The sequence below is a fragment of the Melanotaenia boesemani genome, chromosome 14, assembly GCF_017639745.1.
Source record: "Melanotaenia boesemani isolate fMelBoe1 chromosome 14, fMelBoe1.pri, whole genome shotgun sequence".
Taxonomy (NCBI): domain Eukaryota; kingdom Metazoa; phylum Chordata; class Actinopteri; order Atheriniformes; family Melanotaeniidae; genus Melanotaenia; species Melanotaenia boesemani.
In genome coordinates, this window is record NC_055695.1 from 18,537,724 (window position 1) to 18,554,628 (window position 16,905).

The 16,905-nt window shown below is 38.2% G+C and overlaps 2 protein-coding genes across 2 annotated transcripts in view; both read left to right on the forward strand.

The window, feature by feature from the left end:
* Nucleotides 1-596: 596 nt before the first annotated feature.
* Nucleotides 597-7,330, forward strand: zgc:153738 (uncharacterized protein LOC558115 homolog). The gene is given in 18 exon segments (XM_042006449.1): nt 597-733; nt 1,412-1,739; nt 1,855-1,974; nt 2,137-2,319; nt 2,409-2,480; nt 2,578-2,783; nt 2,911-3,196; nt 3,367-3,442; nt 3,703-3,809; nt 3,981-4,067; nt 4,148-4,209; nt 4,334-4,416; nt 5,090-5,197; nt 5,290-5,489; nt 6,164-6,250; nt 6,342-6,519; nt 6,617-6,855; nt 7,159-7,330. Coding segments are annotated over 18 exon segments (2,547 nt in total). The 5' UTR covers nt 597-722; the 3' UTR covers nt 7,273-7,330.
* A 3,291-nt stretch (nt 7,331-10,621) lies between these two features.
* Nucleotides 10,622-16,905, forward strand: part of obscna (obscurin, cytoskeletal calmodulin and titin-interacting RhoGEF a) — a 36,921-nt gene continuing 30,637 nt past the window's right edge. The window contains exons 1-11 of the mRNA XM_042006272.1: nt 10,622-10,661; nt 10,750-11,016; nt 11,168-11,329; nt 11,443-11,547; nt 11,699-11,965; nt 12,185-12,454; nt 12,729-12,995; nt 13,085-13,348; nt 13,459-13,725; nt 13,831-14,100; nt 14,199-14,465. Of these exons, the coding sequence (XP_041862206.1) occupies nt 10,622-10,661; nt 10,750-11,016; nt 11,168-11,329; nt 11,443-11,547; nt 11,699-11,965; nt 12,185-12,454; nt 12,729-12,995; nt 13,085-13,348; nt 13,459-13,725; nt 13,831-14,100; nt 14,199-14,465 (2,446 nt within the window). The remainder of the gene's footprint in view (nt 10,662-10,749; nt 11,017-11,167; nt 11,330-11,442; nt 11,548-11,698; nt 11,966-12,184; nt 12,455-12,728; nt 12,996-13,084; nt 13,349-13,458; nt 13,726-13,830; nt 14,101-14,198; nt 14,466-16,905) is intronic.

Genomic DNA, 16,905 nt, shown 5'->3' on the forward strand with positions numbered 1-16,905 from the left:
TGAAGAAATTTTGAAATTATAACGAACCTTTATTTATTTATTTATTTATTTTGAGTTGGAATACTGCTCGCTCAACTATTTAAAGAGTCTTCCGCCTCTTTTTGAAATAGAGTTCCAGTACAATGTAAATTAGTGCAATATTTTGGTTAATTGGAGTAAGTGTGCTTTTACATTCACCTTACTGAGAATTAACGAGGTCGCATTAAATAAAAAGATATGGTCTGTCCCTTCAAAACTTGCCTACATTTCGATAGGTCTACCCTGTTGTTTAACAGAAAAATACCTTTATTAACAAACCTATAGCCTAATGACAGAGCTCCAAGAAGCAAATTTCGGCCCCTTACAGATAACATTTCTTTGTTTATTAGCTATTTAGAATACAGGGGGAAACTAAAATCTATAGGCCAGGATGATGGGGTAGGGTAAGATGATAGATTATTCTTATTCCAGAAAGAAAGAAAGAAAGAAAGAAAGAAAGAAGTGGCTAACCATCCAACCCACGTCTAGACATTTGTCACATTTGAACCTTTTTCCCAACGGCGGAAGAAAACGTGCACAGACTTCCTGTTATGTATGAACGTTACCATGGAGACAGGGCAACTGAACTAAGGAACGTTTACTTAACCTAATTATAGTACACCCTAGCTAACATAATTTAAACACTGTTTAATGTTTTGGTTCTTTTGGTAAGCTATCATTTTACTTCCACTGGAGCCTAAAACATGTCTCAAAGGTAAAGTTAAAAAAAAACTATAGAATTTATTGTTGTTATCGTAGTTTTATGCTAGTTTTTCTTCTTTTTTTAGTTTTAACTGTAGCTGGTTTAAAAGGCCTAGTTACGCTGAACAAAGTTGTACTGTTAGCCTGTGTTTAAAAGTCTTCATTGTACAGTGTCTAAGTGTACAGTTATCGTACACTTAAAAACCTTAGCTTATGCAAATACTACGTCAACGTATAATTTAGAAAATACTGAAGTGACAGCCTACAATACGTTAGCCTCGAATAGTATGAAAACATGCGAGGAATAAAATAATGTTTAAAAATGTGCGTTTTTACAAACTAATTACACTACAAGATGAATACATCTATGTAATATGCAGCTTGGAATACTGTTGCTTCATCTGCATTTATGCATTTAATTTGTTTAGCTATTATTAGATTGTTTTACAATTCCCCTCTTAATATAACTAAAGTATTTATAATTTCATTTAATTGATTCCAATGTAATTATGAGTAAATGTAATACCTGCTGAATGAAAGTACTAAAAGTGACTGCTGCAGTTTGATGGCCCCGTTGTTCTTAAATTACCAAGCCATATTACAATGCCCCTCATCCTGATCATCATTTATTAATTTTGTTGCATTGTTTCCAGCTTGGTCCTCAGTTCATCAGCTTGTTTCTCTGTTTCAGGACATACAACCAACTCTGGGCAGACGCCCAGTTAGAGTTGAGCCGTCTTTTAGCCGAAGAACTACCTGCTGAGCCCCCTCGCCCACAAAGGGACAGGGTAGTGTTCTTCCAACGGTTGGCCATGCTTTATGTGCGCTACATCCAAATCTTCAGGCAGCTGGAGGAGGCCTACAACCTGGTGGTCCACCCTCAGAAGAGACGATTTATTAAAAAGATCCTTGATGGTGTAATGGGGAGGGTGTTGGAGTTGAAGAATGAAATGGTGGAAAATGAGTTTTCAGAGTATCACTACATGGATGATATCCTTTTGGACTTGAAGCTCACACCTGTAAGTTTAACTTTTAAAAGGTTGAGCTTTGGATGAAGTTGGCCTTTACACTGTGTTTAACCTTTTATTCTAGCAGTCTTATGAAAGAACTTTTTTTTCTCTATTGTCTTTTTAGTCCCAACTCGAGATCCCCATTCCTTGCTATTTTCTCGATGAGCAGAGCAAAGAAGTTCAACAACGAAAGGGAATGCTGATGGATATTTTTAAAATGATGGAGTTTACTGACAGCACTGATGTGAGTGAAAACGCTTTCTCTTTAATTTACTAAATCATAAAGTGCACAGATAACAATAATTACATATAAATAATAATAATAAATACAACAATATTTTATATTCCAGTGTTACATTTACTGAATGAGTTACAAGCTAAAAACATTTCTATTCTTTGTCTACAGTCTCTAATGGCCACGGACATGACTGAAGAAATGGCCATTAATATCATTCAAGTGGCAGAGAGGGCACGGCAAAGACGTCTGAGGGCAAAGTTAAATGAAGAAAACAGAAAGAGGACCAGGAGGCACAGGACAGAAACCACTGGAACAGTTGGCACTGAGTTGGCTGCTATCTGCATTCAGAAGGTCCTTTGTCAGAGATGTAATATTGAATAGCTTTTTCTTAGCTTGAATCATATTTTGTTACTTCCAATATTGCGGTTGAATCTGTGCAGGTATGGAGAGGTTACATACAGAGGAAGAGGACAAAGATTGCCCGAGATGAAGAGATGATTTTTCTGGGAATGGTGAGTGAAATGTTCATCCAAGTTATAAAAACAAAACTAAACTAAAAAACAAACAAACAAAAAAGGAATTGACTAATCTGATTCACATTTAACTTAGGCAATGGATCCAAAGTATCTGGAACCATGTCCTGCAGAGATCATGGCCCAAGCCAATGAAGCTTTCACCCGGCTTAAAAAAGAGGAACACGAAGAAGCTTACCAGAAGTCTCTATTGAATATCACAAACCGGCTACGTGAAATAGAGGGTCATGAAATGAGCAAGAACATGAAAAAACAGATTCAGCAGTGGTTCTTAAATTACCGGTAAAGTGGCACAGTAATAATGATAGTCTCCATATTAGTACAAGAATATTTGATTTAGCAGAGGAGTATTTACACACTTAATGAATCTGATCAACAAGACTTTTTCCTCTGTCTTGCCTTTTTCTAGTGAAGAAAAAGGAGTATTTCCAGACTACCCAGATGAAGAGGATGGAGGTTCAGCCCTTATTTTTGCTAAAAAGAGCATTCAGCAGGTACAATATGAATTTTATCAATGGTATGAGTCCCTATAAAAACTGTCGGGGTTGTTGTGAATAAAGTCAGGTATATGTTTTTAGGTAAACGAAGACACTGATTCAGAAGAAGAGGAAGATTCCAAAAACAAATCAAAAGGGAAAGAAGAAAAGAAGGAAAAAGGAAAACAGGACAAGACAAAGGGGAAAGATGATGAGGAAGTAAGTAGAAGCAGCTGTTTCAAATTATTTGGTAAATGCTGGGTGTCTGCATTTGTTTCTAAAGAGTATGGGAAAGATGGCATTTCACATTATAAAGTATATCACTACTGGTCAACCCAGGCAAAATTCTGCACAATAATGAACCAATGTGACTCTGTTCTGTACCACAGGATGAGGAGGCCGGGCTGAAGATGCTGCCATCTGCTTTCCTATCAGAGTTAGAAGAAGGAAATAAAACTTTCTTTGGTATAGTCAAGAAAACTGGTGGCTTTTAAAAAGCCCCTTCAATGACTTTATATCTATGTCTTTGTCTCTGCATGCTAATGAAAATATTTCAGTCCACTCAGAGTTCATAACAAGTATGTTTTTTAAACTGTAGCCTCCATATTAGTTCTGAGGTGTCTGAGTTGGAAGAGTATTATTAAGCTTTTCCTCCATTTCTTCCATAGTGTAATACTCATACATGAACATACCTGAAATCTGACGTGAACATTTGCCACCCTCAGAGTTTTGGAAAACCCGTGATGAGTCCAACAATTTCAGCCAAAAACATGAGGTGGAGCTGATCAAAGAAGAAAAGAGAAAAGTCATTGAGGCAGAAATTCGAATACAGGTATCAAACTCAGGACAAAAAAATAATACATGCTAATAAAAAGTTCTTTAACTACAGTTATATTATATTTGCTTGTATTTTCTACGTATCCTATTTGTCGGACCAGTTAAGCATGGGTGGTGTTTACACCTGATAACAATGCCACTCATCAGTTTCTCCTGTTTGTACCAGGTAGATGAACAGATGAGACAAGTGTTGGCTGAACTGAAGCTTTCTGTAGATAAAGACAAAGGTGGTAAAGCAAAAGCAAACGCCAAGGTATCTGCAGGAAAGACAGTGGCCTCAATTCACTGATATTTCCTTGATCTGATTACTGATAATATGACTCTACTTCACAGAAAAAGAAAGGATCTAAGAGTGGGAAGAAGAAGAAAAAGGAAAAAGATCTGACAGCTGATAGGTCAGTTCACAAAGTCTATCATTTGCACAGTTTTCATCACAGAACTGCATTATATGAAGCCATTTTATGGTTCAGTGTAAAAAATCTGGAGGAAATACTGACATAATTTATTCACATTTCCTAGTACTCTTGAGTCTCTGTGTCAGGAGCTGGTGGAACAGGGCTTGTTGAAGCTGGTCAATAACGTCAGGCTGCGAGATTACTTGGGTAAGACACTGAATTGTTTTTATATTTTTCAGAAATCTTGTCTTATAATCATATTGGCTTTGTTTTCAACTGACTTTAAGTGATGTGTATATACTATATGAAACTTTTAAAATGAGTCTTTTAGTTGAGAAGTGCATCTAAAATGTATTCAGTGATGAAATGCTGCCCTCTTCTGGTTTGTCGTGTCAAAGATCCTGATCAGAATTACCACATGATTATTTCCATCGCTGAAGCTAATTTTGTCCAATTGAATAACCTTAATGTATGTATATATATATATATATATATATATATATATTTTTTTTTTTTTTTTTTTTTTTTTTTTTTTCTCTTAAGGTTATGAAGATTATTGTAGGTAAGAAAGTTGATAGGGGAGTTTGTTGAGCTGTTTGTTTAGAGACTGCAATTTCTGTTATTTCTTTCACATATTTCAGCAAATGCTGCAGCAATTTTAGTATCAGTGCAGTAAAATGGTATCACAGATTCCTGAAACAGTTTTAGCAATAACTAAGCAATGCAACTTCATAAAGATGTGATGTAATACAGAAATGTTCTGTTATGCTTGTCCAGGCGACTAATAAAATGTTAACCACTGCTTATTTTAGAACTCTACTTTTCTATTATCAACAATTAACAATTTATCTATCTAACCGTAAGTAACTGCTGTTCTCAGGGGATTATAACTATCTTGGGACCACACTGAGGCAAAATGACATTGAGCCCATGCCATCATTATCAGATGTACGACAAGTCTTATCGCTGTATGCTGTGTTACCATTAGGTATAAAAGTTCATAGCTTATATTCAATATACAAATACATTCAATATTAAATAAATACTGTATGTGTGATTAAAGATGAATTTGGTTTGCAGGCTCTCAAGTTGTACATGAGAAGGCTCCTTTGATCAAATCCATCCTACTGGTAGGGCCTGAAGGTGTAGGTAAGAAGATGCTGGTTCATGCAGTTTGCCAGGAAACAGGTGCCTGCCTGTTTGATCTGTCCCCTCTAAACACAGCAGGAAAATACCCAGGCAAGAGTGGCCTTGCCATGATGCTTCATATGGTGTTTAAGGTAGGACATTGCTTTTCTTAACCATTATCTTGATCAAAGTGAACCAGTTATCCAGAGTGTAGCAGAATGTTTAGTCCTAGAATAGAATAGAATAGAATAGAATAGAATAGAATAGAATAGAATATGCTTTATTGTCATTGTACAAAGTACAACAATATTGTAGTGGTCGACTAACAGTGCTTATAAAAACACTTCAAGGAAAGATAATTAGATATGTCATTAATAAAGGTAATTACTACACATCCTTTCATTTTCTTTATGATTTAAAGACCAAAAATATTAGATAAAGTGCATGCTTCTCCTGCATTCACACAAAATCTCGCAATATCACACATATCTGCAGTGGTGTGCAGAGGTGAAGATAAGCAGCATAAAACAATCAGGAAATAACATTCTACTTTTCTGATTCACTCAGGATTTCTGCTGGCTGTTTAGCTCACTTAACAACTTCATTAGAGCTCAACTGATTAAGTGAAACACGTCCCAAAAGATGCAAATGTTAAATGTTTCCTCACAGGTGTTGTTTATTATACTGTATAGTACAGCACAAATGATTGTGTTGTGCCTACTAGTGCTGTTTAATATTCACATACATTAAATATCTATTTCTGATTATTTTTTAATTACTTGAAAATGCCTCTTGCATCAGCTTCCTCATAACCACTTTTGCACAGGTTGCCAGACTTCTGCAACCATCAGTAATATGGATTGGAGATGCAGAGAAAATGTTCTACAGGAAAGTTCCCAAGGAAGAAAAAGAGGTACCCTAGATCATGGCACACTGGATTCATTGTGTAATAAAAGTTGTGTTTTATTTAATCACATGATCATGTCTTACCTGTCTGTGAACAGTTAGATCCTAAACGACTGAAGAAAGATTTGCCGAAGTCTCTCAAACTGATCAAAGGAGAGGATCGTGTCCTGATAATAGGAACAACCAGAGACCCACTAAGTGCTGATATCAAGTCATTGTGTAAAATATACAACAAAATCATCCTTATCCCAAGACCTGACTACGGATCAAGATTAAGTAAATATAAGATATACTAATTATTTTTCATGATTATGATTATCTTATTTTTATGGAGGTTGTGTGAAATGTGATCTTTGACTGTGTTTAACTTTAGTCTTGTGGAAGCAACTCATCACAAAAAATGGAGGTGAGATAACCAAGGCCTTGGATCTTAGCTCTCTCGCGAAGATAACGGATGGCTACACACCTGGTCACATGGTTCAAGTGATCCAGCGTGTTCTTACCAAACGTCGCGTCCTACAGCAAGCAAAGAGACCGTTGACTACTGCTGAATTTATCCCCCCATTAGCCAAGATTGACCCCATCATGAAGGTGGAGGAAGAGGCACTGAAGGTATGTTGGATATTTGATATTTACAGAATAACTTTTTACCAGGTTAAGAAACAGAATTTTGCTGTTCTCTTTAGAATAACTTTTTAAACATGTTTCATCACAGACCACAGAACTTCTTATAGTTAGACGAGGTCTGTTGCTGCATAGTAACACATTTAGCCACTGGAGGTCAGCAAACAAGATTTTCAGGAAGTTTTTAGTTCATAATTTTTTATTACATTTTTCATGAGTTAATAGTTTTTGGTTTTTGTGTGTCCGTGTGTGTATGTGGCAAATGTTTGATGTTTTTCCTTACATCTCCAGAACTGGTATGCACAGACCCCTCTGGGAAAGAAACGAATCAAAGCTGCCACTGGAAGGGAAGAGGAAAAAACACCTGTTAAAGGAAAAGATGCAAAAAAGAAAGGGAAAAAATAGATTTGTTTTCAAACTTTTGTCTCCACCTTTAGTGAAACTTGCAATATTTCCAAAAATATTATTACTTGTACCTCTAACAAATGAATAAAGTTTATAAGAATATGTAAAATTTTGGTTTATGTGGTGTTTTGCTGCAAGTCCGTCCTTCTTAAACATTTCAGGATACAGAAGATTGCTTGCACTTGTGTTGTGCTGGTACATACGTTAAAAATATTAGGATGAAAGCTCCTTCCTCTTGAAAGAAAGACTGGTATCTCAGGAAAGGCGGCACATTTTTTTCAAATGCTCATTGTGAAAAAAATGTGTATCATTACTACACTCTCCATTCCCTATTTATGCTCTTTGTGCTACTTTAAAGTTTGTAGCACACACTTCCTACTTCAGATTGTCACATGTGTCTGCAAACATAAATATTCTATATGACTATGACCTGAAATAATTAAGTCTCTAGTGGACAGACTCATATGGCTATAGATATCAGGCTGAATGCTGCTTTGTAATGAGATATGCCAAGATGGTCATTTCATTTACTTTAGTCAAGGGCATATTATATTGTAATATCATGCCAGTGTATAGCTGTGGCAGCCTGGCTATGTTTCAGACAAAAACACAGTTTGATGTCTTATATAGCATCTTCAATAGCTTTTTAGATCACCTTGTTAAGTCTCATTGTCACACATGTCCATATGCATTTATTCAAATGCATATACTCAAAATTATTACAGTAGACTTGTTTATTATGACTGTGGTCAGGTGTAGAAAAATTTGGATCAGAGGAAATGTTTGACTCAGGAGCTTGGGTTGTTTCCAAACATAGATCCAGAAGCTTAGGTGGAGCTTTCAGCTGTTTCATTGAGTTCTAAATTCATTCAACAGATACTCATATTGCCTTGGTTATTTTAACATTACTCTATTTTTAGTATGCACTATCAATATTGTATACACATAGCCTGACCAGTCACTGTCACAGGTATAATTTAATCTTCATTAGCCTAGGGAAACAGCATCTTGTCTTGAAATTAGTTTAAAAAACACTGCATTTTCAAAGCTTTCTTAAATGTTCAGCAAAAGTGATGAAATCTTTGTAAGGAATTGGCTGATGGAGAGATGTAAAATGAGACCGGTTTACTTCTATGGGCCACCATTCGCCTTGCAGTGACGACAAGTTGTTTTTTTGTGTCCCAGCAGGACTCCACAGAGATTATCCTGTTGATAGAGTTTCACTGAGAGCTCTGCAGCACATGGAGCTGTCCATCAAAGGGAACTGTTCTCACTACTTGTTGCTGCTGCTTTTGTTCAGTCTGGATGATGGAACACCGCAGACTTAGAAATAGGAAGAGGGCTGGTTTCAGCTATTTTGACATTTGTACCGCATCACTTTTTCTCTCTCATCTTGCAGCAAGCTGAAAGCTTGGATTCATGGACAACTGTTTTGTTTAATTTATATCATAATAATAATTTAGATTAGATAAAAATGGTCTTTCTGTATTTAGAACAGACCAGATTTGTGACATTTGTGTTTCACTGGGTATATATGTCTTAAGATCAGGCAAATTTGTAATGATTTTCATGTCTAGGCTTACTAATGATGAGCCTGTGAAACAGGAACTTTGTATCTCTTTATCTTTTGTGACCTTTCATCTGTGACTCTGGTGGAAACTCCCTGTGAAGATCAAATGACTTTGATGTCTCTAACCTCTGCCAGAGGTTTAGACCACTGAAAGATATTGGTCAGTACTTTAAAGAGCACATGATTAAACTAAATCAGCCCCAATAATGTGTAGAACACTTGGCTGTTGTCATTTAATGCTTTCAATATGATTGTGTGAGGGTAGTAGCAACAACTACTGTATTGCAATGTACTTATTTTCATGGAAATTCCACTTATTGTGTTAGTCATTAATCACTCCTATTGAAAAATCATCAAACACACTTAGCCTGTGGTGAACATTTGGATTGTTTTTGATGGTTCCATTGATGCTGAACACAAGTTGCCTCACACCATTAAAGCCAAATCTATCTTTGCCCTCATACTGACAGAATGCTATTTTGGAGGTAAGTATGTGGGGAGAGATATGTCAGCTGTTCAGCACCATGCTACATCACAGCAAGGAAAAAAAGCAGAAGGCACTATAGGCTGTCAACTTTGGAGATGTAGCGACCAAACCTGGACATGGGCTTCGTTGGATAAACTTTTGCTGTTAATCTTAAAGGCTTTGTGGGAAACACGACAAGAACTGGACAGATCGGTTGCCATGGAGGACGTTTTAGCCTGTTTTTTCAGGTGAAGGTGTGTTTTTGTGACTGCCACAGCAGTTGGTGATGCAAGGATATAGTCTCTGTGGAAAACACCTGTTTGAGTCAAAGGTAGGTGAATCACTGCAAGGGATCTGATATTTTTAGTATTGCTAGATTGTTTATGTGCTTTTTGAAAAGTCTTACCAATAAACAACACATATGGTTTCAATATTGTTACAAAGTTGAATCGTATTTCACATGATTGTATTTGAGATATCTGATATTTCACAGGTAAAATACAGCACCGACAGCTGCTTCTGATATTTTCTTTATTTTTGGGGGGGCTAATAAAACAAACAACAACAACAATTTCCTTTCTGTTCATCACACACTCTTTTATAGTACATTTCAGTGTATTTACCATAACTTATGAGGCCTTTAGAGATAATCCATAGTTGTTTGTAATGATGTGATGCATCATGAAATGTCTTAATAGCCAGTAGGAAATTAGATAGATCAGCTCTGCTATATAGTGGAAGGACCCAGTCTGTAAGTGTTTCATTCATGTCAGACATTAGGAATCAGTTCAGCAATTGGTAGGTCTCATTTGGCTCTATGTTTGTTTTTCAAAGCTTTCCTTGTTTCTGTGATCAGTGTGCGCAGCCAAATAGAGGTGGGATCACAGCTGAATCTAAATTGGTGGTGTTGAGCTCAGCTGAGTGAGGTGACAGAGATTACTCTGCTGGAAGACTGGCATGCTCTGTCAGGAATCAACCATATGAGGGTGATATCTTGTGTGTGCAGTTTTACAATCCACTCTTCCCATTTTGGAAGCTGTAGTTTACCAATATTAGTCAGAAAGAAATGTGTCAAGCACGTGAGATAGAATTATATGTGATTATTTGGAGTTCTGTAGGAGGTTATTTACAACATAGTTTGGTCAGGATTGTAGCTGTGAATTGTGAGAACAAGCTGAAAGAACTGATTGCAAGAATAAAAGTCTCTTACGATCACTGGAAATTATTTAAGCCATGGACCTCACCTGATTGTCACCGTCTCTTGTGATAGAAAGTAGATATTCCCCCGTCACCCTGTGAGACAAGCAGGAGACATGGGGGACAATATACCTGGAGGAATTGTAGCAGCTGCAAGTAAGTTTTCCTATCAAGAACAACTTTTTATTGTAGTTCTTGCAGTGAATGAAAGGCTTTTATGTCCATAATATTGTGTGTTTACCAGAGAACCGCCTCCAAGTGGTGAAGGGCCTGGAGGATGTGGAGGTGTCTGAATGCGAGAGCTGTTGCTTTGAGGTAACCCTCAACCTAGCTTACATAGAAGGCACTTGGACAAGGGATGGGATGCAGGTTAAATCTAAGCCTAACTGTCGCATCAGTACACATGGGAAAAAACACTCCCTTAAGCTGAACCGGGTGACTTTGGGAGATGCCGGTGTATTCTTTTTCCAAGCCAACGGTGTTCAGACCTCAGGGCAACTCAGTGTCAGAGGTAAGGTGATATTGTACACTAAGATAGTTCCTTTTTGTGACCATGTAACACAAGCCAGACATGTAAATATGTTTCTCAAGTTGAGTAAGTGCTATGACAACCATGTAATAAGTCCAGTAAGCTGAGTCATAGTTTGAATATTTTCTACCAGCTCGAGACATCCATATTGTGAAAGAATTGGAGGATGTTGATACGACTGAACGCCAGCCTGTGACCTTTGTCTGTGAGGTCAACCTGGTGGATGTGGATGGTCGGTGGTACTGTGATGACTGCCGGATCAGACCTGGAGACAGCGTCAAAATCAGACATCAGGGTGAGATAATCACTCAGAGGCAGCCTTGTTTACTGGACGCTCTCCCTTTTAGCTACGCCTGGATTTCAGTGGATAGTTCAAGATGTAAAATATTTGCATGAATCTAATTTCAGGTAAAACTCACACCCTGTCCTTCAAGTCAGTCAGACCAGAACATGCAGGAGAGATCCGATTCACTGCAGAGCGAGTCTCATCTTATGCATCTCTCAGTGTAAAAGGTGAGTCACAACCCTCATCCCTCATACCTGACAAGAAAACATGTATTCAGTTTGGAAAGTCAAGAATTTTAAATGTTTAAACTTAAGACAAAGAATAAGTTAACATTTTACTCTTTATAGTTTATCAAGGGCAAATTTGTTTCTTCTTTAGAGCTCCCAGTCCTAATAGTACGTCCTCTAAGGGTCAAGATTGCTATGTATCACCACCGAGGTCTGTTAGAGTGCCAGGTGTCACGACCTAATGCTCAAGTTAAGTGGTACAAGAACAGAAGGGAACTCCTGCCCAGTAGGAAATATCAACTAGTCAGCCAAGATGTTTACAGGCAGCTGACCATTGAAGATGTCTGCTCCTCCGATGAAGATACCTACACATGTGATGCAGGAGATGACAAAACATCATGTCAGCTTCTGGTGGAGGGTGAGATACTTGCTATCACAGTAGTGGTATCAGTTACATTCTTTCCATTTACTGCAAAGCAACTGTATGATGTAAGATTATGAGAAGACACTTGATAGGCAGAAAATAGTTTATATACACATATTTCAGTTGTACAAATCTTATAATTATAAGTAGTTTTGTCAGCTTAAGACAGGAGGTGTGCAGTTTTTGTAATATGTACTATCGTTGTGCATGCAGAGCAGGCTATCAGCATAACATGTGGCATGAAGTCAGTGGAGGTGATGGAGCCAGAACCGGCACTATTTCAGGTAGAAACCAATCTAAAGTCAGGGAGGCCCCCAAGATGGACCCTGAAAGATGAGGTCCTGGAGCCCTGTGCAACAGTGAACATTGAGAGGGAGGGAACGCTCCACAGCCTCTGTTTCACAGCCACGGACAGCTCCATGTCAGGGCCTGTGGTCTTTGTGGCTGGGAAGAGTCGTTCCACTGCTCAGCTCACTGTGAATGGTAAGTTTCCCTATCTTTCTCTAAGAGTAAAATTTGATTGATTTTGTTATTTTGATATTAATATACATGCTGTTTTTTAAAGTTAGATATTAGTATACAGTGTCTAGTAACTATGTAAACGTTTTCTGTGTTCTGTCTTCTTTACAATTATCTTTTCCACACAGAATGAATCAATCTTTCTTGTTGTTAATCTTTTTATGTTATGTGTGAAAAACCCAGCACAGATGCAATCAGTGAGGTAAATTAGCCTCCATTGTATATCTCCTCTCCACAGAGCGACCTCTTCAGGTAGTTCATCACTTGGATGATGTAGAAGCAAAAGAGAACAGCTCTGTGACTCTCAGCTGTAGGTTTGCCCCCTCTCCCAGGGTTGTGCGGTGGTTTAAAGGTCGCACAGCTCTAAAGGCCTCGAATAAGTACACCATGAAGAGAGAAGGGAGGCGAGCTGACCTTATCATTCACGGCTTGATAGGGATGGATGCAGGGCATTACCGCTGCATGGCTGGAGGTTCTCAGAGCACAGCACAGGTGAAAGTAGAATGTAAGTTAAAGATTATTTGATACAAACTCGACTGGCTGTGTTGCATGTTCAGGTTTATTTCTATACTCAGCTGTGTTTTTGTATTACAGTGAAAACACTAAAGATGGTAAAACATCTTGAGCCTGTGGACATTGAAGAGGATGGCATTGCCACCTTCTCATGTGAGCTCAACTATGTGGTTGCAAATGTAGAATGGCTCCTCAACAATGTCCGGCTCTATTCCAACGCCATCAACAGGATCCAGCACATGGGCACAATGCACTGCCTCACGATGAAAAAGCTTCGGCCGCAAGAGAGCAAAATTACCTTCAAAGCAGGTGTCCTTACAGAGACAACCTCCTTAAAGGTCAAGGGTAAGCTATTGAAGTACCCAACATTCATAAGGATTTTTTTCTGATATTAAAATTTTATGTATGTTTTTTTCTTAAATGATTGATATCCATAACATTTTATTTGGCTCTAGAGCACCCAGCAGTGTTCCTTAGGTCTTTGGAAGATGCAGCTGGAGAGGAACAAGGAGATGTTTGTCTGCAATGTGAAATTTCCAAAGATTCAGTAGTACCTATTTGGAAGAAGAATGGTGTGGTCCTGACAGCTGATGACAGACATGAGCTTCTGCAGTTTGGAAGGTCCATGGCACTGATTATCCATTCTCTGAGTAAAGATGATGCTGGACAGTACAGTTGTGATCTGGGCACCAGTCAGTCTAAAGCTAAAGTGACAGTCCATGGTGAGTAATAAAATACAGAGCAGGTCAGCTTCATGTAGCTTATTTAGCATTCAGAATGCTAAGGTGCATATAATACAGCTGTTTTATTATTGTATTTATTCTCAGACCTACATATCACCATTGCCCAGCGAATAAAGACAACTTCTGTTCTGGAGGGTGAAAGCTGTACTTTTGAGTGTCATCTCTCTCATAATATCGATGCTGAGCCTTCCTGGACAATTAATGGCCAGGTGGTGGTTACCAACAGCCGCATTCAGCTTATCAACAATGGCTGCAAGTATCAGATGACCATCAGAGATGCTTTACTTACTGACTCTGGCGATGTGGTCTTTGCAGTTAAAGACCTAACCTGTAGGACCATGCTATTTGTCAAAGGTCAGTAGTTTAGTCTCTTTACCAATACCCTGCAAAATCAGTTTAAAATAATCAGTTTGTATTCCCACAGCAAACTGACAAGTGTTTTCCTTCACTAGAGAAGCCAGTGCACATCTTCAGGGACCTGCTGAATGTCAAGGCTGTGCCTGGAGAGGATGCAGAGCTGAGCTGTGAAATCACCAAACCTGAAGTGACCATCCGTTGGCTGAAAAATGGACATCTTATTAGACAGAGCCCCAAATATGAAATGAGTGTGGAGAAGAACCTGGCACGACTGGTGATCAAGAATAGCACCATTAGAGACTCTGGAGAGTATTGCTGTGAGGCAGAGGGTGTTGCCTCTCGTGCCAAGCTGGAGATCAGAGGTAGCGCATTTAATTTTTATTCAATCCTTTGTTTGAATTTCAATTCTGAATGGAAATGTAACTTGTATGAAAGAGATGAATTTTTGTCTCGCAGCTCCTTATTTATGTAGCCTATTGTACATACATACAGAATGATAATGATTAGACACAATTATCAAACTTCAATCTAAAGAGAGAAGAAGCTAAAGAGAAACTTGATTTATTTTATTTTATGTTTTATATGAATATTTCTCTTGGTGAACAAACCAAAGACTAAGTACAGCTGTATGCAAAAAAAAAAAAAAAAAAAGACAAATAACATTAGTAATACCTGCACTTGAAAAATGTCATAGTAGCAGCAAAACTTTGAAGGCAAACTTGGAGTATATGTCAGCAGTAAATCTCTGATAAAAGCACCATCTCATGTACCTGAAATGTTCTTATTTTTTGTGCAGTACAGTATTATGTCCTGTACAATAAATCCTAGACTAAAAACGGCTGTTAATAGGCTTAGGTGAATCCTTGTTTTGAGTACTACTGAGAAAATGTGAATTATTTTTCCCTGATTTTTTTTTTTTTTTATCTTACAAGCCTAAAATGACTAGGCCAAGCGTGCTTATGTTCTGCCTATCAAAACTTTCACCTGTCAAAAAGCTCATCAAGCCTGTCCTTTCATTATTATGGTTTTCTTAAATTGCAATGTCTTGTAAACCCAGCTAAAGTTGCAAGTATTTGTTTGAACTCAACAAAAGTATATATTTGCTACAGGACATGTATGTATCAGAAATTAACTATGGCTTTAAAATGGCCAAATAAGGATTCCAGGGCACATACACTATATTGCCAAAAGTATTCACTCACCCATCCAAATAACTGAAATCAGGTGTTCTAATCACTTCCATGGGCACAGGTGTATAAAAATCATGCCCCGAGGCATGCAGACTGTTTCTACAAACATTTGTGAAGGAATGGGTTGCTCTCAGGAGCTTAGTGAATTCCAATGTGGTACTATGATGGGATGCCACCTGTGCAACAAATCCATTCGTGAAATTTCCTCCCTCCTAAATAATCCATAGTCAACTGTCAATGGTATCATAACAAAGTGGATGCGATTGGGAATAACAGCAACTCAGCCATGAAGTGGTAGGCCCCGTCAAATGACTCAGCGAGGTTGCCAGATGCTGAGGCGCATAGTGCGCAAAGGTCGGCAACTTTCTGCAGTCAATTGCTACAGACCTCCAAACTTCATGTGACCTGCAGGTCAGTTCAAGAGCAGTTCGAAGAGAGCTTCATGGATTAGGTTTCCATGGCCGAGCAACTGCATCTAAGCCACACATCACCAAAAGCAATACAAAGTGTTGGATGCAGTGGTGTAGAGAACATCGCCACTGGACTCTGGATCAGTGGAGACGCATTCTCTAGAATGACGAATCACCATCTGGCAATCTGATGGAAGAGTCTGGGTATGGTGGTTGCCAGGAGAACGGTACTTGTCTGACTGCATTGTGCCAAGTGCAAAGTTTGATGGAGGGGAATTATGGTTTGGGGTTGTTTTTCGGGAGCTGGGCTTGGCCCCTTAGTTCCAGTGAAAGGAACTCTGAATGCTTCAGCATACCAAGAGATTTTGGACAATTCCATAATACTAACTTAGTGGGAACAGTTTGGGAAAGGCACTTTCCTGTTCCAACTACACCAGGTCACAAATGCAAAATCCATAAAGACATGGATGAACTAGTTTGATGTGGATGAACTTGATTGGCTTGCACAGAGTCCTGACCTCAGTCCGACAAAACCCCTTTGGGATGAATTAGAGCGGAGGCTGAGAACCAGGTCAACATCAGTGTCTGACCTCACATATGCGCTTCTGGAGGAATTCCTATAAACACACTCCTAAACCTTGTGGAAAGCCTTTCCAGAAGAGTTGAAGCTGTTATAAATGCAAAAGGTGGGCCAATGTCATATTGAACTCTTTTGATTAAGGATAGGATGTCTATAAGTTCATATGAGAGTCGAGGCAGGTGAGCCAATACTTTTGCAATATGGTGTACATAATCTCATCAGCATAAAAAAAGCAAAAAAAAAAACAAGCAAAGACAACTTTATGTGCGAGGTGAATAAAATAGGGCCAGTAGTAGATCCTTGTGGGACACCTGTACTCACCACAAGCTCTCTACAGCCTAAATTCTCTGACAGATACAAATAAGACTATTTAATGGATTATTCTCTACTGAAGGGCGGTTTTACATAGAAAGAAACATTATAATGATGAGCAGAATACTTAAGACAGATTTATTAACGATGCCAGTAATTTTCCAAGTTAGTGCATTGTAATTATGTGCACAAACTGCCACTTTATCCTGAATTTAATCATGAAAATTACAGCTCATTGCCTTTATGACATTTGACATAAATAACACATTAAAAATACGAGTTATGTCAACAAAGGGTAGTGAGGGAGAAT